The sequence below is a fragment of the Podarcis liolepis genome, assembly GCF_965112155.1.
Source record: "Podarcis liolepis genome assembly, chromosome: 11".
In the NCBI taxonomy this organism is placed as follows: domain Eukaryota; kingdom Metazoa; phylum Chordata; class Lepidosauria; order Squamata; family Lacertidae; genus Podarcis; species Podarcis liolepis.
Genome location: NC_139565.1, coordinates 13,502,094 through 13,525,307, shown reverse-complemented (window position 1 = coordinate 13,525,307; position 23,214 = coordinate 13,502,094). Strand labels below are relative to the sequence as shown.

The 23,214-nt window shown below is 43.0% G+C and overlaps 1 protein-coding gene across 1 annotated transcript in view; it reads left to right on the top strand.

Moving 5' to 3' along the window:
- The first annotated feature begins 6,406 nt into the window (after nucleotides 1-6,406).
- Nucleotides 6,407-23,214, top strand: part of DAPK1 (death associated protein kinase 1) — an 86,640-nt gene continuing 69,832 nt past the window's right edge. The window contains exons 1-4 of the mRNA XM_083464762.1: nucleotides 6,407-10,088; nucleotides 10,589-11,337; nucleotides 11,490-15,475; nucleotides 15,929-16,095. Coding sequence (XP_083320888.1) covers nucleotides 16,034-16,095 — 62 coding nt within the window. The 5' untranslated portion in view covers nucleotides 6,407-10,088; nucleotides 10,589-11,337; nucleotides 11,490-15,475; nucleotides 15,929-16,033. The remainder of the gene's footprint in view (nucleotides 10,089-10,588; nucleotides 11,338-11,489; nucleotides 15,476-15,928; nucleotides 16,096-23,214) is intronic.

Here is a 23,214-nt window from a genome sequence, read left to right as displayed (position 1 = left end):
AACCATCTCGTCCTCTGTCGTCCCCTTCTCCTTGTGCCCGCAATCTTTCCCAACATCAGGGTCTTTTCCAGGGAGTCTTCTCTTCTCATGAGGTGGCCAAAGTATTGTAGCCTCAGCTTCACGATCTGTCCTTCCAGTGAGCACTCAGGGCTGATTTCCTTAAGAATAGATAGGTTTGATCTTCTTGCAGTCCATGGGACTCTCAAGAGTCTCCTCCAGCACCAGAATTCAAAAGCATCAATTCTTCGGCGATCAGCCTTCTTGATGGTCCAGCTCTCACTTCCATACATCATTGTATGGCCAATTTACTACTCTATGATAAATGACTTTGAATTTGAAGCATTATTCATTAAATTAGTTAAAGCTTTTATAACCCACTCTTCCAGCCTACAGAAACTGCCCAGAAGTCACTTACAGCTAGCACATTACAATCATGCCCGGTGTCATATTTAAAAAGCAAAACAAAAACAAGAAATGCAAGAGACAAAACTAAAAAGAGAGAAGGGAGAATGAGACTATGGAGTACAATCTTTTACTTTAAGAGTTCAAATGGACTGCAGCAGCTTTTCAGGAAATGAAACAATTTTAGCCATTTTTTAAAAAGTTTTTGTGACAAAGGATGAGAATGACCTATATTTAAAAATCCTAGTCAAATGAGGGGGAAGAGGGCATTAGCCATATAGAAAGCATAGCTATTTTCTGCTCCAGTGGTCAGGTTTTGAAAGCTCTTTCGTGTGATGCTAAGTGACAGCAGGAAGGCTTCTTGCCACATGTACACTGTAAATGCAGGTGACAGGCCCCCAGGACATTTAGAGACAGAAGACCTTAGCAAGGCTCAGGGGACATGGGTGGGGAAGTGACTTGGCTGCAGCACCATTTCAGGAGAAGACAGGATTGTTAAAGAGCCAGAAACTCCTGACGGTAAGGAGTTAGAGGCCCTTGTGTCCCATTGCAAATTTTGCCTAGAGACATTCCTTGTCCAAATGCATGGTGGGATCCATGCAGCTTCTTATCCACACATCAGTTTCCAAACTGCGGGAGGCAGTGGAAGACAGGAGTGCCTGGCGTGCTCTGGTCCATGGGGTCACGAATAGTTGGACACGACTAATCGACTAAGCAACAACAACAACAGTTTCCTCAGTCCAAACTGTGTTCGCATATGAGGGTACTTCTGTTCCAAGTGGAAAGAAGGGCAATAGCTCTCTCTGTGTAAATATCATGCTCCAGATATTTTAATCTGATCTGTGCCTTTGTGTGCAAGATAGACAGGTGGAGTGTACGTCTGTGAAATATGCCACACATGATTATAATATCTCTAAAATGTCTTGATGACACTGTTTGCATAGATTTGATCCTTGTCATTTCATATACATGAGTGTTTACTTTAGGAAATACCAAGGGATGTGGGTAAATACGCACAGAAAATAGTGCATTCATATGCTAATTTAAGACCATGCAAGAAGCATTTAGCTAACAGCTGCACAGGGCAGTTTTTGGAAATATTTGGCTTGCTAGTGGGGGTAGCTGGGTGCTGCAGAAGCAGTTATCATACATTTTGGTTTCAGACATGTTATTTCCAGAGCTCCAGAATTTGAAAATAAATCTGCCTTTCATATTCTGCTACTGGAACAGGACAAAATGTACACTCACAATGCTATTTTTCTTTTCAAAATGTAACCCTCAAGTGATCATGTCTTCTTCTTTTTAGCTACATTTAATTCCAGTCAGGTGCTGATTTTATTTTTGAGCTAATCTGTCCTGACTCTTGACTACTATGAAATGCACATAGGAAAACCACAGTGAAAACCTAGTTAATAACTGTATGACCCAGTTATTTACTTAGGAATTACAGAATTCCCTTGCTAAATACTAGTGGAAGCTGCTCTATTGGAGATAATGGGGCTTGGCCCACAAATCTCATTCTGGCCTCAGCCAGTCCTTACCTGCCTCCTGGGGGTGGCACTGCCTATGTAGAATTCAGCAGGGAGAAGGATAGAGACAAAACTAGAATTAGGTGGCTCTGCCTCTTATTGGCTCTCGCTCTCCCCACATTTAGGCTCTACATTTTCCACCCTACCAGTCCCAAGGATTGCCATACAGCATTTTTAAAAAACCAGGACACCTCGAAAACCATTTTTATACTGACCCCAAAATTACAAAAAAATGCCAATTTTGTTGCATGCTGAAGTTCCAGGACAAACTGTTTCCTTCCAGAAATCCACCCCAAACGTCACTTCCACCTTTGAAATTCCAGTAATATCCTGGACATACGGCAGCCTGCAATAGGCACCAGCAACCACTGCTAAATCCTCCATGGAGCTTATGTATGCGTTGCAATAAACTATGTCCTAACAATTTCCCTTTTGTTGTTGTTTAGTCGTTTAGTCGTGTCCAACTCTTCGTGACCCCATGGACCAGAGCACACCAGGCACTCCTGTCTTCCACTGCCTCCCGCAGTTTGCTCAACATGCTGGCAGCTTCGAGAACACTGTCCAACCATCTCGTCCTCTGTCGTCTCCTTCTCCTTGTGCCCGCAATCTTTCCCAACATCAGGGTCTTTTCCAGGGAGTCTTCTCTTCTCATGAGGTGGCCAAAGTATTGGAGTCTCAGCTTCAGGATCTGTCCTTCCAGTGAGCACTCAGGGCTGATTTCCTTAAGAATGGACAGGTTTGATCTTCTTGCAGTCCATGGGACTCTCAAAAGTCTCCTCCAGCACCAGAATTCAAAAGCATCAATTCTTCGGCGATCAGCCTTCTTTATGGTCCAGCTCTCACTTCCATACATCACTACTGGGAAAACCATAGCTTTTACTATACGGACCTTTGTTGGCAAGGTGATGTCTCTACTTTTTAAGATGCTGTCTAGGTTTGTCTGCTTTTCTCCCAAGAAGCAGGCGTCTTTTAATTTTGTGACTACTGTCACCATCTGCAGTGATCGTGGAGCCCAAGAAAGTAAAATCTCTCACTTCCTTCCCTGCATTCACTCATTAAAAGCTGCAGCAGCAGATGAGTGGAGAAGGGCAAGTAAAATAGATCTGGGCCAAATCCAACACTGCCACCCTGACCCCAGTCAAACAAAGGCTTGCAAGGTCCCCTGACCACAGAACATGTAAGGATGTGGCAGGGAAAAGGTTAAGGCAACAGAAGTCTCTGGGCTTGTATCAGGCTATCTGTTTTCACTGATGGTCTTTGCGAGCTGAAATCCAGGCAGCTGGATTATAGTGATGTAGAAATCTTTGATTCTAATTATAATTTGTTGAGTCTGAATTCTGAGATTCACAGGCAATTTGATAATAAATTAAGCAGTGCCAGAGCATGGCTATTCAGTAGGCTTTTAAATGACACGTTGCGGGTTCTAATCGCTTGAGCTGTCTCTGAGCTTTTTGCCAGAAACACAGAGGCAACACCTTCTGCTTATAAAGGTAAGGTAAGGTAATTTACATAAAACAAGATGTGATAGACTTTGAATGAGTCTATCTTGCAGTTTTTAAAATTAGAAAGCCACTGCAGCGTTTTTAGAAAGTCTGCAGGGCTGTTCCTTCCTTTCTCTAGATGTAATGGATACATTATTTTTGAGCAAGGTACTTCTTGTGCCTCAGATCTTCTTGACTGAATAATGATACACATATCCTTATTGAACTGGCTGAATCACGATCTCTCAGGTGAGCCACTGCCGAGGACAACAGAATGATAGATACTCAGAAGCTGACCTTGGGATAGACACGGGTGTATGGAAGCAGGCCTGGAAGCACTATGAACCCTTAGTCCCATATATAGAAAATATAAATAATATGCTTCAACATAACACATTGTGATATAATGGATAAATGATGGCTGTAATCCATTTCAAACATAAGAACATAAGAAGAGTCTGCTAGATCAGGCCAGTGGGCCATCTAGGCCAGCATCCTCACAGTGGCCAACAAGATGCCTACAGGAAGCCTGCAAGCATCACAGGAACACAACAACACTCTGCCCAGCTGGTATTCAGAGGCATCATGCCTCTGAGAGTGGAGGTAGAGCCCAGAGTCCACCATTAAATTGTCTAATCTTCTGGTAAAATGAGACCTTCGTAGGGTTTGCTGTTTAAATGAAAGGAAGAACATTATATATGGTTCATTGGACACAAGACATCACCTTGCCGACAAAGGTCCGTATAGTTCAAGCTATGGTTTTCCCAGTAATGATGTATGGAAGTGAGAGCTGGACCATAAAGAAGGCTGATCGCTGAAGAATTGATGCTTTTGAATTCTGGTGCTGGAGGAGACTCTTGAGAGTCCCATGGACTGCAAGAAGATCAAACCCATTCATTCTGAAGGAAATCAGCCCTGAGTGCTCACTGGAAGCCAAGGCTCTAATACTTTGGCCACCTCATGAGAAGAGAAGACTCCCTGGAAAAGACCCTGATGTTGGGAAAGATCAAGGAGAAGCAGGCAACAGAGGATGAGATGGCTGGACAATGTTCTCGAAACTACCAACATGAGTTTGACCAAACTGCGGGAGTCAGTGGAAGACAGAAGTGCCTGGCATGCTCTGGTCCATGGGGTCACGAAGAGTCGGACACGACTAAATGACTAAACAACAACAACTACCTATAACCAGGACCTGTGCTCTTGATGTCATTACAGACCAAGTGGCTTATTCTCCTGGTCCTGAGACTTCTGATCTAAATGCAACTGCCTGCAAAAAGAAAATAAAAGACTGAAAAAATGTATAATTTAAGCTTGGTATTTTTACCCTTGCTAATAACATTCTTGAGACCAGATCCTCTGGTCCATCATGTTAACTCCGCATCACTTATGCAAGACCAAATGTCGGGAAAAGATATTTTTCATAGTTATTTGTGTGTTTCCAAGTGGCACCAAGTTTCCTTGTTCACCAACAGTGCTCTTCCACTGTCCATTATCTGATATGTGTTTAAAAACGGCAAAGAATGTCAGTGTCCTCTTTTCTGATGAACGCGCTTTGGGACTCATCACAAAGAAGACAAGTTCAGCCAGAGTCTGAGGTATTGTGGCGATACCTAGAACTGGGTTAAATTGCTTTAAAATGGCAACTGTTTGTGTTGGGACCAGGAATGACACTATGGCAGAGATGGAAGTTTTCCACTTTGCGTCTGCAAAAGGTTTGGTGTGGCCATACCCATTGCTGCCTGTCCTGTAACATCCTGCTAAAATCATATAACTTTTTATAACACAAGTGTTCTGGCTGTGAGTTTTGCATCCCGTTTCTCTTGTGCTATAGTGCAAGAGTGCAATGATGTGGTTTCAGGAAGCTTCACAGAACTAACGAAGCAGAATGATGGCTGGATGGTCTTATACAAATCCACCACAACTGTACTATTATGTCAACATGTTCCAGATTACACCTGCAAAACACACCAATCTGGGGGCGGGGGACAGCGGAATAGATTTCAGGAATCAGGAATAAGACTATTGATCAGAAGATGGATTAACATCCCTCCCCCCTGTGATTCTTTAGCCTTTCAAAATACACTCCCACTTTACACATGAAAATCCAGGGGTTTATCTGCCACCTTCATGTATAGTTTGGAGTTATATGTAAAGCAGCTTTGGAAGCACAGTGTGAAGCTGATGGAATTTAAATATAGTCTATGTGGGCAGGATTGCAGCCTTTATTTTTTTAAAAAAGCTTCCAAACAGTTCATTGTGCTGTTCAGCATCCATGGCAACAAATGCTAAATGGCCTGCCTCACTAGATAATGCAGAAAAGGCAACAGAACCAAGACAGTGTATTCCAAAACATTTTGTGGCTGTCTGGTATCAAAACAGAAAAGGAACTGTTACATTCATGCAGAATTACATTTCGCTTCCTAATGTGCAAGGTTTCGGTCTTTTTGCTTCAAATTAAATGAACGGAGAAAATTAATAAATCTAAGGTTGCTGAACTGATGTTTACTCAGATAAAATGGGCTTGTAAATAGGTCCTGTCCTTGGAGCAAGGAGGATTGCCTAAGCTCTTGCCCTGTGTTTCAGATGGCTCTTCTTCACCTGCTGCACATTAAACTGATGACCATGGATGAGCAACATCATGGGAGGGATGTTTCTAGGACTAAGGTGAAACTGTGAAGCTCCCTTTTTAATTTTTGCTATTAGATGGTGCATGTTGTTTCAGTAACCTGGTTATATTTCGTATTGAAATGTGGATTTTTGCATGTTTTATTTTTGTTTTGTTATGTTATTATGAAATTCTTACTACATTATTGCTTTTGCTATGCTATTATGAAATTGTTGTTATGTCATTGTCTTGCTATGCTGTTGTGGCATTGTTTTTGTAATGTTTTGCGGTGGACCCCCTCTATAATACTGCCATGGGTTATCTTTTAGTTTTGTGCGAAGGTAAACTTAGCTACTTGCAGACTCAGGCAGAAGATGAACAAATAAAGATTTGTTTTACCGAACAAAGTTGACAAACAGCAAAGCTATTCCTTAGCAAAAAGCACAGAAACCTTGTAATACTGAACTCTATAGGAAGGCAATATACAGGGTAAGCCTCCATTAAATTTACCCTGAAGAACATCACACAGAATTCAGTGGCTGTTACTTCCTGCAAAATATGCATAGGATTTCTCTCCCCAGTGCCTAAGTGTATAAACCATTCAAGGACATACAGACATGTATCCCCAAATGAGCAAGCTATGATAATGTTTTGTTGCCACCTTCAATTCCCAACTGTTCTAGAATTGTGTTTGATTCATTACAATGCCTTTTATTAATTACAGGGAATCCAGTCTGGCTGAAAGCCTTTATATTTCCTGGCATGGTCCACGGAAATAAAGGTCCCATTATCTCAACTAGGCAAATGATTTACAACCCTCTTCAGTATCACTTATGCTCAATTTACACAGTCATCTTTACATACAAATAACAGGCAAACAGTCACATAAATTTTGGCTTTGCACTACAGCTGCTTTTGTGATTTGGTTGTTAGCCAACAAAGCAACACAATTTTATCCTCTTTGGCTTTTAGAAGGTTAAGCCTCCTTGATTATCAGCAAGTGGGGTAATATTGGCCCTTTGCATTTTTAGCAAGAAGGGAAGAATATTGTCTGTTTACCCAGGGATAACAGACCTGTGCATGATTAAAAGCAGCAAGCCCATCATGAGTCCTTGTAACAAGCAATGGAACTCATCCTGTGCTGTGTTGGACTGCGCATTTACCCATTCCTGCTTCACATCATTGGCTGCCATTGGTTCAGGGTTGGGTGGGGGGAATGTGCATCCTGATGTCAGGACAGAAGATAAATTGAGAAACTTACCAGAGGGAGGGAAGTGAGAACTCCACACATAGCTGCCATGTCCTTTGTAACATCACTTGCCCTCCTTTGTGAGCTGTACTGTGAAAATTAGCATTTTCCATTAGTTGGTGTTCTTATAGCCAAGAAGGACTTTGGTTTTCTTCCTTTTTGCAATTGCAGTGCCCCTCTGTGAAATATGCCACTGGCTTAGGCTACTGATTCCAGGGTATTTGATTCTGTTCTCCTTAAAAAAGTGATGCTTTGTTTATTTATGCACGGTGCTTTGCATCGTACATATAACTATTGCATCCTTTGCATCGTACATATAACTATTAAAGGCACTGTCTCAGAGACTTGCTAGCCAATGTGATATTTGCTTTGGAAACTTCAAGATCATACTGTTGCAGAACAATTAAACTTGTTCCCTGTTCTGGTAATCCCAGCAGATCTTACACTTCCCCCCCTCCAGTTATATCCAGATTGAACCGCAATATTTTGGTAGCCCTTCTCAGGGTCTCATACTAGAGTGTGATAGAATGTCGTGAGAGTTTAAGAAAGATAATAAATCCATAGAGAGAGATTTTGGTTTATATCACCTTGTATGTCAAAGCTATGCTAAGGCAAATAAAGCAGGACATTTAATGCACACATTATATCTAGAAGAAAGCTATTTGAGGATGGGAAATGAGTAAGTCTGGATACTAGAAAACTACTGCTTAAGAAATACAATGAATGATAATTAATGCTTATTTCTGTCTGAAAAATAATTTGCTGTACTTGCCCAGCCTTTTGGGTTGTTGCCATACCTGATAATCTGGAGTACTTAGCTTTTCTAGAATCAAGCCTGATAAGCCTGTTTTCCTTCCTGCTTGTTTATTACAGCATTTAACAAGCCAGCAGGATATAGCAGGTTACCAAAGGATATCCTCATACAGTATTATTTTTGTGACGCAGTGAAACTGGAGAGGAAGAACAATATTGTTGAATGGAATAAGCCGTCACTGACACAGCCTCTGGTACCAAGGAGATCCCAGGACAGCAACAGTGATTACAGCCAACTGCCCTGAATTATATAATTTCTGCATTATTTGGAGCTGTGGCACAGATTAAACACATTGCACATAATCATGCAGTTGATATTAAACTAATCTATATTTGTACCCAGTAGTAATGCAGCTTTTAAGACGACTTAAAACTTTCTCCCTTGAATATGTCCAGGAACACTTAAGGAAGTGAAACAAGCGTGGTCTGAACCATTAGATGTATTTATGTCTCTTACTATGTGAACAGTATCATTAATGCTTGTGATATTCAGTGTAGGTGCTATCAGCACCCAACCCTAGAGTTGGAATAATTATGGGTTGCCATTGCACAATACAGAGAGAGAGAGAGACCCTTCAAATAGAAGATACCAATTTAAATGCATTACTTGTTGACTTCCAATTTACTGCTTTAGCCATTATTTGCCTCAAACAAGATCAACCATTTATTGCTAGGGAGAAAATATAGTTTTTCTACATCTCAATTCAATACAGCAAATTTTTAATTGACCCTGACAAATGATGGCACAATAACAGAATATATTTTATTGCTAAAATAAATATGGCCAGATAATTCTAATAACTTGTCTCTCTTTGCCCTAATGAACAACTAGCAAATTTCAGGCAATTAAGATTACCCTCTATAAAATTCAACAGAGTTGTTCTCAAGTGATAGCCTTAGCAGATTAACTGTCTGGATTTTGAATGGCTGCAGTTGGTTGTTGCACTTGTAACCCTGCTCTTCTGCTCTTAAGTGGCTAACTTTACGGTTCCCAGATGGTCTTAAATCCAGATAATGCTCCGGGCAAGACACACAGATTTTGCAATAATACTTCATCATTCGCAGCTTCTATGCCACCATAATGCAGCTGTATGCAATGCTACACTGTCTTCCTGAATACAGAGACTGGTGGCTGTCATTCATGCTCTGGCAACCTCCAGATTACACTTTTGTAATGCACTCTGCCTGGAGGTGCATCTGAAAAAGATTTGGAAACTTCCAGCTACTGAAGAATGTGGTGGCCCATGTTAGCAGACATAGAATGGTATTCACGTTAGGGGGGGGCGGGTGTGGGTTGCAACAGCATTTCTCTTTGCTAAATTTAAGGAACTATGTTCACCGTTTGGTTAGGGTATCCACAGAACCTCTTTCCATTCTCCATTAGTAACCCCACCATGATAATTATAGAATATATTAGAGTTACATTAGGATCCCTGTAACAGACCAACCCAATTAGTTTACCATCCTTGCAGAGGTAAGCAACCTTGATTAGGTAGCTGTCTTATCTGTAACAACGTCCTTATATCAATGTCACTAATAATTTTAGATTAATGGAGTCTGCCTAATACTGAAAAGTAAATCTAAAGCTTGAACTTTGTAACTTTTTAATATTCCCAATATAACCTAGGACAACTCATTGGAAGTTATGACAGCCATGAAGACCTTGTTGGACTATACTATGCATTTATTATACATAAATCAGGACAGAGAAAAACATGGTCGTTCTTCTAAGAGAGAGAGAAAACAAAAGCAATACAGAGAGGATGTTCCGCTCATGGGACTCCAGCAATCTGTGCTGGAATGTAAACAGACATGTGACATGTAACAATCCCACATATCTGCAGCAAGGGTGGAATGGAATTCCCAACAGTCCTAAGTCAGATGACCTTGGCATGAATGTCAGAGGACATCCAGTACCATAAGCAAGAATGCTTCAAACACCAGCCGTAAGATCACCTCTATCTATTTGATCATAGAATCTGCTAGCTCCCTGGGAAGTTACTAAACTTGTTGTTTAGTCGTGTCTGACTCTTCGTGACCCCATGGACCAGAGCACGCCAGGCACTCCTGTCTCCCACTGCCTCCTGCAATTTGGTCAAACTCATGCTGGTAGCTTCGAGAACACTATCCAACCATCTCGTCCTCTGTCGTGCCCTTCTCCTTGTGCCCTCCATCTTTCCCAACATCAGGGTCTTTTCCAGGGAGTCTTCTCTTCTCATGAGGTGGCCAAAGTATTGTAGCCTCAGCTTCAGGATATGTCCTTCCAGTGAGCACTCAGGGCTGATTTCCTTAAGAATGGATCGGTTTGATCTTCTTGCAGTCCATGGGACTCTCAAGAGTCTCCTCCAGCACCATAATTCAAAAGCATCTATTCTTCGGCGATCAGCCTTGTTTATGGTCCAGCTTTCACTTCCATACATCACTACTGGGAAAACCATAGCTTTAACTATACGGACCTTTGTTGGCTAGGTGATGTCTCTACTTTTTAAGATGCTGTCTAGCATCTTAGCAGAATGTTAAACTTGTCCTTAGAGAAAAATACATAAAAAACATAATCAATGCCAGACAAAATGTACACTGAAGGAGAAATCCAACCTGTTCACCTCATTCAGCTACATCAAATTATTTCTCTCCTCCCCCATCTTTATTATTCACGACTTCATATTATTTATCAAGTTTATGTGGAGGAAGTTGGGAGCCATGGATCCCATATTTCTTGGGATGAGAAAGACTACATGTTGACAGTTCTTAATCATGCTGTATCCAAAACCCAGAATTTCCCTGCCCAAATTATCTGTTCAGATAAACTGAGTCCTGGAGGGACAAAATATGTACACCTACACACCAGCCATCTAGACAACAGGGGTTCCTTGTGTATGAAGACGTGCCTTATCTGATGGCTGTACTTCCCTTGACCTTTGATGATCAGCATTTTTGATGAGATAAAAGAGTTCACACAAAAATTAAAAGCTGCTCATCTGCAGTAGGTTTTATGCTCCTTTGGGGTTGCGTATGACCTGAAAACTTGTCTCAAGCATGAAAAGAAATAGGTAAGATAATACTGGATTAAATGGGTACAAAAAAATTAGTAGAATCATGGAATCACAATCTCAATCATGAAAAGAAATGGGCAAGATAGAACTGAATTGAATGGTTAAAAAAACATTTAGTAGCATTGTAGAATCATCATCTAATGCTTACTTTTTACTTACTAATGAGTAAAAAAAAACACCACATTTTTCATCTTGGTAATAAAGTGTGAAATTTAATACTTACTTACTTATCAAACCTTTATTAGGCATTGTGCAAATAAAACCATAAAAGAGGAAATAACATATAAAAGCTTTGAAATATATATAAAAGGCAGCAGTTGGCTACATACATATATATATATATACATATAAAATCAGTGGGAAATTTAATAAATACTGCAACATTTCTGTATAGTTAGGAATGTATTTTGTTTTCCAAACTGCCTCCGTTTGGTTTCCTTTCTTCAATCCTGAGTCATCCCAAGAGTTTCATCATATTATATAAGCCAGCTGGTGAAGCAAGCTATATCTACGGTAATTCTAGGCAGTTCTCTTGGTTTTGTTTTGGCAATTTAAATTTCAGTACTGTCAATATGTAACAGGAGCAGGATACAGGATTTGTTTTACACAGTTCACATTGACTGAAAACTCAATGTGGATATAGTTTTGTTCTTAACCTTAAAAAACCTTGTAATCAAATGCATTAGCCTTCAGAGTAATACAAGGCTCTTTCTTCTTCACCTTGAGCATAGTTAGATTGGAATTTGCTCCTACAAAAGGTAGAGATTCCAACCAACTTGGGTGGCTTTAAAGGGGGATTAGATAAATTCATGAAGGGCAAGGGTATCAATGGTTACTAGCCCATGAGAAATGTTCCACCGTTGGAGGCAGTTTTGTTGGTATCCGTCTTTCTCAAGATACAATGGAGTGTGCCTCTGGGATTGAAGGCAAACTGCTGGGAAATCACAGCGCCTGCTGTGGCTGCAGAGACTGGTAACTCATAACTGCTACCTCTTGCATTGATTGTTTTTGCTGCATTAGTAGCACTGAAGTGACCTCTCCAGGGCGCAATCCTGGGCACAGTGTGTGTGTGTGTGTGGAGATCCTGGGCGGCCCACACAACAAGATCCTCCACTCAGCCTCACTGATGCAGTCCAAGGTAATACTTCTGGCACCAGCTTGGCTGCAGGAGGCATACAAGATGCTATTAAGCCGTCTCAGGGACTTCACTTTGGATTTGTGTAGGATTTGCTCCTTAACCTTTTCCTCTCCTGAAGATGCCCCACAAGGCAGCAAAGAGGGATTTTTCCTTGCGGATTACTCCCAAAACCTTTCTCACGAGTAAGTATAACCTCAGTATACCAGCTACTAGGAATTATAGGTGGGGAGACTGCTGATGCATTCAATTTCTGCTTGCGGGCTTCTCACAGACATCAAGTTGGCAACTGTGAGGACATAATCCTGGGTATGATTGGCCTCTGGCAGGATTCAGCAGGGCTCAATTTATGTTGTTCCTTTTTCTGCATTAGATTTACGCAGATATCCCTCTGGAAATTCATTCAAACTAAATCAACATGCATATTTTGAACAGTAATGTCCTTTTAATATGAGTTTCGTCTTTGTTGCTGAGCAAATCAGCCCATCTCCTCCTAATGGCAATCGATCACAGGCAACATTGTTCCAGTGTCTGCTTCTAAAAAGAATGTAAGCAGCTGGTTTTGACCAATACACAGCTAAAAGGCTTCAGACTAACAACAACAAAACTTAACCAATCACTTCTTTCCCTGTGCTAAGCAATGATGCTAGTTACCTGAAATCAGCCAGTGGTAGAGTCCTATCAGTATCCCTTCTCAGGCAAATTAAGCAAGGTATGTAGATAAGAGTCATCCTCCCCTGATTATGCAACTCCTTCTCTTCAAATACCCTTCGAAGCTGAGTGTAGAGCATCTTTCAGAAGCACTGCAAGACCTATTTGGACTCACTTGTTGTGATTACAAATAAACTGACAGAAGGATGGGGAAATTTACAGTATTTTAATTTGGTTTTGTAGGTGTTGCTGTAAATCTTAAAGTCTATAAATAGCAGTCCCTTGCACAGTAATAGACTTAAACTAGCACCTTCTGCCATCTTCCCCAACACACATTATCTCAGCCAATTTTAAATCATTTTAGGCCTTCTGGAATCCGTCACACTTTTGGAAAGGCTCATCTGCCGCAAACATTACAATACTTTACAATACTTTCTCCCCCCCCCCCCCCGTAGTGAAAGTAAACAAAAAAACTATGTGAGTTGTTCCAGTTTTGCTATTGTTCACCTCTTATGTTCCAGTAAGTTTCATGTTTCTTAACCTGGTGCAGCTACAAGACAATCCATTTTAATACGGTCCTTTATCTTATCTAATAAGCTTATCTTGCTTATTAGGCCAGAGAGCATAACTTGAAAGGGCAAGCTGAGGAGAGAGCTGCGATTTGGAGCCTCTTCTCAACCACAGGCTCAGCTCCTGCATGCCTGAAGTCACAATGTTGTTGTTGTTTAGGCATTTAGTCTTGTCCGACTTCGTGACCCCATGGACCAGAGCACGCCAGGCACTCCTGTCTTCCACTGCCTCCTGCAGTTTGGTCAAACTCATGCTGGTAGCTTTGAGAACACTGTCCAACCATCTCATCCTCTGTCGTCCCCTTCTCCTTGTGCCCTCCATCTTTCCCAACATCAGAGTCTTTTCCAGGGAGTCTTCTCTTCTCATGAGGTGGCCAAAGTATTGTAGCCTCAGCTTCAGGATCTGTCCTTCCAGTGAGCACTCAGGGCTGATTTCCTTAAGAATGGATCGGTTTGATCTTCTTGCAGTCCATGGGACTCTCAAGAGTCTCCTCCAGCACCATAATTCAAATGCATCAATTCTTCAGCGATCAGCCTTCTTTATGGTCCAGCCCTCACTTCCATACATCACTACTGGGAAAACCATAGCTTTAACTATACGGACTCTGTTGGCAAGGTGATGTCTCTGCTTTTTTAAGATGCTTTCTAGGTTTGTCATTGCTTTTCTCCCAAGAAGCAGGCGTCTTTTAATTTCGTGGCTGCTGTCACCATCTGCAGTGATCATGGAGCCCAAGAAAGTAAAATCTCTCACTGCCTCCATTTCTTCCCCTTCTATTTGCCAGGAGGTGATGAGCCCAGTGGCCATGATCTTCGTTTCTTTGATGTTGAGCTTCAGACCATATTTTGCGCTCTCCTCTTTCACCCTCATTAAAAGGTTCTTTAATTCCTCCTCTCTTTCTGCCATCAAGGTTGTGTCACCTGCATATCTCAGGTTGTTGCTTTAGCACTTTGCCCTCTCGCCGTCGATTAATCCCAAGCGGAGCCATTGCGCCCAGCTGCCGGGCCGTCGAAGCCACTCCAAAGGGCACCGCAGGTGCGGCAGCGGGCCTAAGCGCCTCCTCCTCCTCCCCGCTGGGCAAACCGAGGCGAACCCTCGGGCGGCCGAAGCGCGCGCGCCGGCAGCTCTTGACACCTGTACGGCCGCGTTGCGCGCCTGCGTCCGCGCTCCCCGCCCCTTCGCCGCTGCCGAGCGCAGGTCAGGAGAGGAGAAGGAGGGGGGGAGCGCCGCGCGCAGCTGCCTTCCCATTGGCCGCTGGCCGGAGTCCTTCTCCTGCCTTGCTCGGCTCTCCCGGGAGCGAGGACGTCGGCAGGGGGCCGATTGTCGCCGCCTGCAGCCAGTGCGGCCGGTGAGTCGCCGGCGCGAGAGAAAGAGAGCGCTGCATGTCTGGAGAGGAGGAGGAGGAGGAGAAAGAGGAGGGGGCGGGCTCTCTCTCTCTCTCTCGGGCTGCCCCAACCCGGGAAGAGGGTCGCTGCGCCAAAGGAGAACTCCGGGGCGCGCGCTCCTCCCCCTGCAGCTGCAGCCGCCGCCGCCACAGCAGAGCGCGGCGAGGCGGAGGGCTTCCTTCCCTTTCTCCCTCCCTCCCTCCGCCGCTCCCTCCCCTCGGTTAGTTTAGCCGAGCTGCTGGCCGCTTCCCTCCTTCTCCGGCGCCGCTGCGTGTGGGGGAGAGGAGGCCTCGTGCGAGCGCCGAGGAGGGGAAAGGGAAAGGAGGAAGGGTCCCCGCGCCCCTGGAGGCAACCTGGGCAGGCCGGCGCTGGCTGCCTCCCGAGATGGATGTGGTCTCCTCTGAGGCAGGCGCCTTTTAAACCGTGTAGTAGTAGCAGCGGCGGCGGAGGCGGCGGAGGCTCCTCCCGGTAGCACGTCCTAGTTGACCGGGTAACGGAGGGGGAGTCGCTGAGGAATGTGGCGCCCGGGCGGCTCGGAGGCGCCTTCCTGAGGTGGAAATGGTGGCTGCTCGCGCCGCTGCTCCGGCTTTCTCGGCCAGCGAAAGGTGAGGCGCGCTTGGGCGCTGCGCTTTGCTCTCTCGCCCGTGGAGGGGCTCGATCCGGGAAAGGAGCGTCGGGTCTCGTCTCCCCTCCCACAGGCCGGCGCGTTTCCCGTTTTGCAGCTTTGGAGGAAGGGGGAAGGCGAGGGAGAGCCCCTCTCCTATGTATGTATGTATGGACGGGAGGCCGGGGAAGAAACGGCGCCTTCCATTTGCCGTCGGCAGCGCAGTCCCAGAGGTTCCTGGAGAGCAAAGTTGAGCAGCCCAAGGCCGCGCGCGGGCTGATCTGCACGGCGATTCTGAAACCGGGGTCGCCGCCTCCGCCGCTGCTGATATCTGGCGTTAACCGGTGCGGGTTGGGTGCATGTTGCAGTGTGCAGATAACCACACCCCTCTTTGCAAACGCAGGCGTTTTAACTAAACAACTGTCTTTCCCCGTCCCCACCTCTGTTTCTTCAGGGATTGCAGCCGCAAAATGCTGGAGGATTTTACCAGGGATGTGATGAGTTGAAAGGCGGCGACGGCCGAGAGTGTTGTTTTCCTTTCTGAGGAGTGGCAGCTATCATGACTGTCTTCAGGCAAGAGAACCTGGATGATCACTATGAGATCGGGGAGGAACTTGGAAGGTACCGTACTTGTTGGAAGGAAAAGTGCATGCCAGGTGTGGGCCTGTATCAGTCAGATTGTCCCCCGGTAAGGACCAGATAGCAGAGGGTCTGTGGAGGAAGAGAAGCCAGCTGTTCTGTTGGAGGAAGCAGGAGAAATGAGCAGACTGTGTTGGATTGGAGTGTAAATTCATTTGCTGCTAACCCCAGTGAGCTGCTTATATGCCTCAGATTAAGGAATGTTCTGTGGTATATTTTAGAGCCTGTGCGCCTTATATGAGTTAATATGTAAGCCAGAAGCAAAATGTGTTACACTTGGCATCGCTATTAGTGTTTCATAGAGAGGTGTCTCCTTGCATACATTATATGTACTCAGATGACATTGCATAGAAAGGTGATTCTAAGCTAAAGCGATTTTCTTCTGTATGTAAGGCTGGAGGATTGAAACATTACAGTTGATACTTGTATGTCTGTTTTTATGCTGATTGCAAAAGTGGTTTGCATGGGCGGGTGGGTTTTGTATGCACACTTAAGTTCTGATGATAACAGTAGTGAATTATAAGTGTATGTGGAAGAATGCAAACCAGTTTGCAATATTAATACTAGCATGCAATATTAATAATTTATCCAGCTTCATCTTGGTTCTTTAAGTATGAGGGTGCCTGAATACAGATAATTTCTAGCATTTGTTTTCAATCCAGTGGAGATCGATCGGTTTCAAGGTATCAGAGTTCAATTATTCCATTCCAGTCAAATGTCAGATCAAGAGATTTATAGTCATTAAGCAGTGTAGATTTAACACGGTCTCCATAAAGCTTGTTAGTTGAATACTACAGAAATCTGTGTCTATGCCACAGCTTTGTGCTGGAAAACCCAGACCATTGACTAGAGATTATAGTTTGCTTTTGGTTTTAAATCTCCTAGCCTAATTGCTAAATGAAGTGTGTGCTTTTTACTGTGTGTTGTGTTTGCTGCTTGCATTTTATCTTTTAAGGTATTGCTAATTTTTAAATTTAAAAACTAGGGGAACTATTGGTGCTTTGCAGTATAGCACTCTGCAGTACACTAAGGGTAGGATTTACCTAACGAACTCTGTAAGCTGAGGCTCTGCACAAGGGTTGCACAATAAGGCTTTTTCCCTGAACCCCCAAAATGGTTGGGTGAACCCCCAGCTTAGGAATGGGAGGGTTCTCTAACAAGCTGATACACTTGCACATTCACCATAGTGTGAAGTTAAATTTGCCCCTAAGTGTTTTATTATTCTTCACTACTATCACGACAACTCTGGGGAAGGTTAAGTTGAGCCACTGACCTCCATACCATGATTTGGTGTGGGTCTGCAAACAATAGCTTAGAGATTATCACTAACCATGGTGTACCAATTTGGACAACATGACAAGCTATGGTTAGCAAAAGGTAGTAAGTGGATGGAGGGAACTTGCATCCAAAGAGAGAACATGCATTTATTTAAACCTGTAGAGATGCTCCTATTCACCAAACTCTTGTTTGTCATTACATCTAAACTGAGCTAGCGGCTTGAGCCTGCCCTGTGGATGAAGGGGCTCTCACGCTTGGAAAAAAAGCATTAGTGTTGGCTTCCATCTTGATTTTTGTGCTTGCTTAAATGAGTTTACTTTTACCAGTGATGTGTGTATCATACAAAATTGTTATACAAAAATAGAAATCTGATGCTGCAGCCTTTTATTTCAATGCTGTAAACTTGGGGGGTTTGGGGGGGGAGTGGAGATGGGGAACAGTGTCCCTTTAATTATTGTGAATTGAATGTGCAGTATTTAGTGTATAAAAGCTAAATTCCATACCTCAACATGTTATGGGGGAATCCATTTCTCCCTAAAATGTACAGTAAAACAGTTGATCGCTTTAATTCAGTGACCTTTAAATTGGTTTCTGGCAATCGTCATACAGTGGCTGATGGGAAAACAAAAGTAGTGCTCCCATAATTCAGCTTAAATTTAAACATGGATGTTCTCCCATTTTACTAAGGGCAGTGCTTCTTTTCGTGCAGATTGCATCAGTACTGATGATTCCCAAGTACCATCTTAACAGGTAGTCACTAACAGTGCAAGCCTGTGCATGTCTGCTTGGAAGTGAGCCCCAGTGAGCTCAGGGGGACTTGTTCCCAGTAAGTGAATAAAGAAATGCATCCTTCAACAGAATACTGATCAGAACTAATTGGGACGATTGTAGCGTGTGCAATGTCATGGCATTTGGGACTTCTTAATGTAGAGAAAAGGCGAGTTGGAGGTGGCATGATGGAAGCATATAAAATTATGCATGGCATGGAGAAAGTGGACAGAAAAGTTTTGTTGGAAGGTTCAGGACTGATAAAGGAAAGTAGTTCTTTAATGCAGTGTGTAATTAAACTAGGAAGCTCTGCTGCTGCGGGAGGTGGTGATGGCCATCAACTTGGATGCCTGTAAATGAAGCTTGGTCAAATACATAGAGGAGAAACCTTTCAGGGGCTACTAGCCATGATAGCAATGTTGTGCCTCTGCAGGTGGAGGAACTATGTTTCCGAATGCAGGCAAACCCCGACTTGTATGGAGGTTGTGTTCCGGGTCAGGAGCCCCTGATTCACATGGAAGCATAAGAAGCACCTCTTTTGCCACACACGAGTCAGCTGGCTCAATAGAGAGGTCAGCTGCCAACCTGGCGCCCAGCAATCTCCACGTAGTCACCATTGGATCCGCACCAGTAGCAAAACATGCCTGGTGTTTGGGGAATTTCAAACACTGGGTGCTACCAAAGCAAAATAAAAATAATGCACCATGGAGAAAATACGTAGTATAGCAAAAAAGTTGCAAATGATTTCTAGTTAAGTTGGAATCTAGCATGATCATTTGTGTGCTGTTTTAGAATGCTATCTGAACTGGATTATCTTAATTAAGGGATTAAGTTGCAGCTCTATACTGAGTCAAATCACTGGACCATCTGATCCAGTGTAGTCTATTCTGACTAGCAGAAGACCTCAAAGGTACGTGAGATCCTTTAACTGAGGATGTTTGTGACTGAGAAGTAGGTACCCTCTCTTTTTTAAAATCAATAAACAGAGTGATAGGAGATTTGAACCTACAGCCATATAGGCAAAGGCTGCAACATAATTACCTGTTTTAAACCAGCGAGACAGAGTGTCCTGAATACTTGCCATATGGACTGGAAGCCACTTCACACAAATGCCTTGCTTTGTGGAGCTGTACTCAAGTAATTACCCAAATGTTTTCTCATGTGGGCGGCAGTAACTATATGAATCAGGCCTTATATTTGTCACCTTGAGAGTAGTTCTGTCAAAATCAATGAAATGCCTGGTTAAAAATATTTGAGATTGGAATGTAAAATATTCACTAGTCACATTATCTCCATTAAAATACCAAACTTAAAACTAAGATAAGTACTCCCTTGCTTATCTTTTAAACAGATGTTTTAAGCAATCGGCTCATCATGCAATTTCAGAAGACCAAAGCAGATTTCGGTGGAAATGATTATGAAATGCAAGCAAATATAAGCCTGTTTCTGTTTAGTTCTCTTGCAGTTGCAAGCAGTGTGGCTGTGCATTTTAAATAAACAATTCTGCCGTTCTTTTATGATACTTTGTTGTTTCAAGGACTTTGTGTATGTGGTTGCCACAGTGCTGCATTCTTCTGAAACTTTTTTCATTGCTCCTGATCAAAACAGTCAAAACACTTAATCCTCATGAAGGTGGCTTAGTTTTACAAAGACCTGCCCTGCATCTAGGAAAAACACACACATTAGAAAACAAAAAAGTTGAGTGAAACTGCAAGAGTGCTGGTCAAGTCGTTCATGATATGTTAAATGAGCTAAATGTGTGGAAGGCATCAATAAAAATGTTCCCATTGTGGAACTGGAGCAAGCCTGACTCACACCGACTCATGCAGCTTTGCCTCTCTCATGCATACAGACAAGTCTCATACAACTGCACATTTAATGCGCAGGTTCCTTCTCTCAATCTCTGAATACAGTTGCTGCAGGCAAATGGGAATGCAGTTGCCAATGAACCTTGTTTGACAGTTTTTCATAGGTGTTTCACTGGTCATTGCTGCAAACACTGTGTTCAGCTAAACGCACATAAGTAACGTAAGGAGGCAGACTGAATACAAGGCAGAGATGGGGCCTGAACTCCAATGCCTTGCACCCCCACGACTACTTAAATTAGGTGCTAGAAAGTTTACAGAATCACAGAATTGAAAGTGACCATGAGATCATTTAGTTTAGCCCCCTGCCCTGCAGGAATCTTAAACCCAACATGGAACTCAAACCCACTACCCACTGAGCACAGTTGTATCCATTTTGCAGAAGGCAGATGGCAGGATCCTGCCCGTAAATAGATTGTCCTTTGTTTGATTTAACATCTCCAATTGCTATTCCATCCCAATTGCACTTCATTAGTTTTTCCTCTTGGCTTCGCCCCTCCCCAAAAGAAACGCTCCCTCTCTGCTCTGCCTCTCTGGAAGGCCTAGGAGAGTCTCTTGCAACATTGCCTCAGAAACGAGAGAGGCACGCATGGAAGGCAAGGGAGGAGCTGCTTCTTGGGTCTGAGCTGCTTCCCTCACTTCTTGGCTTGGGTTGCTGAGTTCCTGCCAAGGCAGACCTTTGATTCTTTCCCCTCCGTATTTCGGAAGTTGTTGCCTTTGCTTTGCTGGAGCTGGTGGTGCAAGTCAGCAACTGGGATGCCTTTGGATCGTGCCCTCCCACACCTACCTAGGAATTTTATTTACTTTATTAGGCACCATCAGTGCTTTTTTCTAGGAAAAAAAGGTGCCAGTTCTGCACTTTTGAGTACCACCAGGAAAAAAATCAGAGTATACTTTAGTCCAGAAACTCCCAATGATTTCATTAAAGTGTCTAGTTGAAAGTTGTTAGCACTTTAAAAAATCTTATCTTTGATGGAATGTACACCCATATTTGAGTCCCTATCCAGGAATTGGATTTTTATCTCACAGAGCAAATACTTAGTAGCTACAGCTATTTGAGTCCTACTTTGGTATGTTGTATAGAGTAAGTTACCATGGAACTTTCAACTTTGTTGGAATAAACACTCATAGCAGTGCACCTTTCAGTTGGCTCTTGGCTTCAGCTGTTCTGTGTGTTTTAATACAGTGAGTGGTAAATAAGAGGCTTACGAAATAAGATTGTGTTTGAAGTGCTTATATTAAGCTAAACGCTTGGTGAAATTGCAGGCCCACAGCCTGATGCATGCAGATCCATTCTAATATGCCTGGAGATGCCTTTTAAAAAAGGACGAATATACTGTGCAGACTAGCTAGGTGACAGAGTTTTGCAATGGCCCTTCCTCTAGTAACGTCCTGTTATATCTACTTTAGGGGATGAGAGCTTTGCTATTCAATACAACTTTTGCTGCCTTGACACTGGTTGCATTTGGACATCACAGTAAGCTATGGTTCACTGTGATGGGAATAAGCCACAGCAAGCCTTTGGGTGCAAGGCAGAGATCTAAGGCATTAGCTTCCATTTTTGACTAACCACATTAAAGTATTATGGATGAACCCTAAACTCTGGTTAGCATCGCTTATGGTTTGCTCGAAACAAGCCAACTTCAAAAACCACAGTTTGTTTCAAACAAACTATAGTTAAGATTAACCAGAGTTTGTCAAGGTTTGGACATGCTAAATTCTAAAGCTTCCTAACTTCTTCTAGTGGCTGCACTGGAGAGACTGAGGGAGTATATGGGATGAAGATTATCAGGCTTTATCCTTGAGCTCAAATGCAACCACTGACTCAAATCAACTTACCTGTGGTATGGGTTCGCCAAATTAACAAAATATGATTTGCAAATCGGAATCTAGGTTTTGAAGTGGGTTTGCAAACTAAGTTTAGCAAACGAATTGCCATCTTTTAAAATCTACAAGTATTCTAATAAAAATAATTTCTTATTGCAACTCACCATAATTAATGAATCCCTTTATCAAGCAGCCTAGGGTGGCTATCAAGTAGTAAATTCATGAGAAATAGAAGAAGGGAAGAAAGCCAACAAAAAACCATGAAATAACAGCAGCACCAGCAATCAGTGAACAGATGCTATTAAACTGGCAGGGCCACTTCCACTATGAACCAAAGACCTGCAAAAATAAACGAGCCTTAAGCTGCCTCCTAAATCAAAACAGCGCTGGGACTGGATAGCTCAAAGCTGAGAGGGAAGTCCATAACTAGAGTGGTGCCATGGAGAAAACCTGTTAGATACAGATTTGTAAATCTTTTAATCTGTTTGAATATAACATTTCAACCACACTTAGGCACAATTTATTGTGCTCCGCCCCTATCAAACGTGTTAGAAAAGCTTTTACAGCAGTTCTGTTTTTAAATGCAAGTCAAATAATAACGATAAGTCATATCTCAGTTGATTTACAGCTGTGGACAACCCATATCAAACAAATGGGACAACCCATTCAAACAAAAACATCTTGGAGGTCCCAGGCCACAGAGAGTTTAGGCTGGCCTCAACCAGAGCCAGGGCTTTTTCGGCTGTGGCTCCGATCTGGTGGAACGCTCTGCCACAAGAGACTAGGGCCCTGCGGGACTTGACATCTTTCCACAGGGCCTGCAAGACAGAGCTGTTCCGCCAAGCCTTTGGCCAGGGCACAGCCTGACTCCCTCCTTTGGCAATGTTCACAGAACTCTAGCCCAATGGTTGCCATCAATTTGATCTGAAGTAATTATTTAATGAAATGATTTTAGAATGTTGTATTATTTTATTGTTGTTATCCGCCCTGAGCCCGGCTTCGGCTGGGGAGGGCGGGATATAAATAAATTTATTATTATTATTATTATTATTATTATTATTATTATTATTATTATTATTTATTATTAATCTACTACCCCAGCAACACTCAGCCCAAATTTCTGTATTGTCTGCCCTCTGAGGTTACTTCACTGATGCTATTTTACCTGCCTTTTTATCACAGTGCCCTGTGCTCTGCCAATATTACTTAGAACCTAAAAGGACAATTGATACAGTACTGGACCTGGGACTAAAGTAAGGGGAGGAACACATATTAAATTTCTAGGGGCCACGTGAAAATTAAATGTATCTCCCCATCTTAGTTCCATACTATTTGCTATACTGTATAGATTTTTCGAAACAGT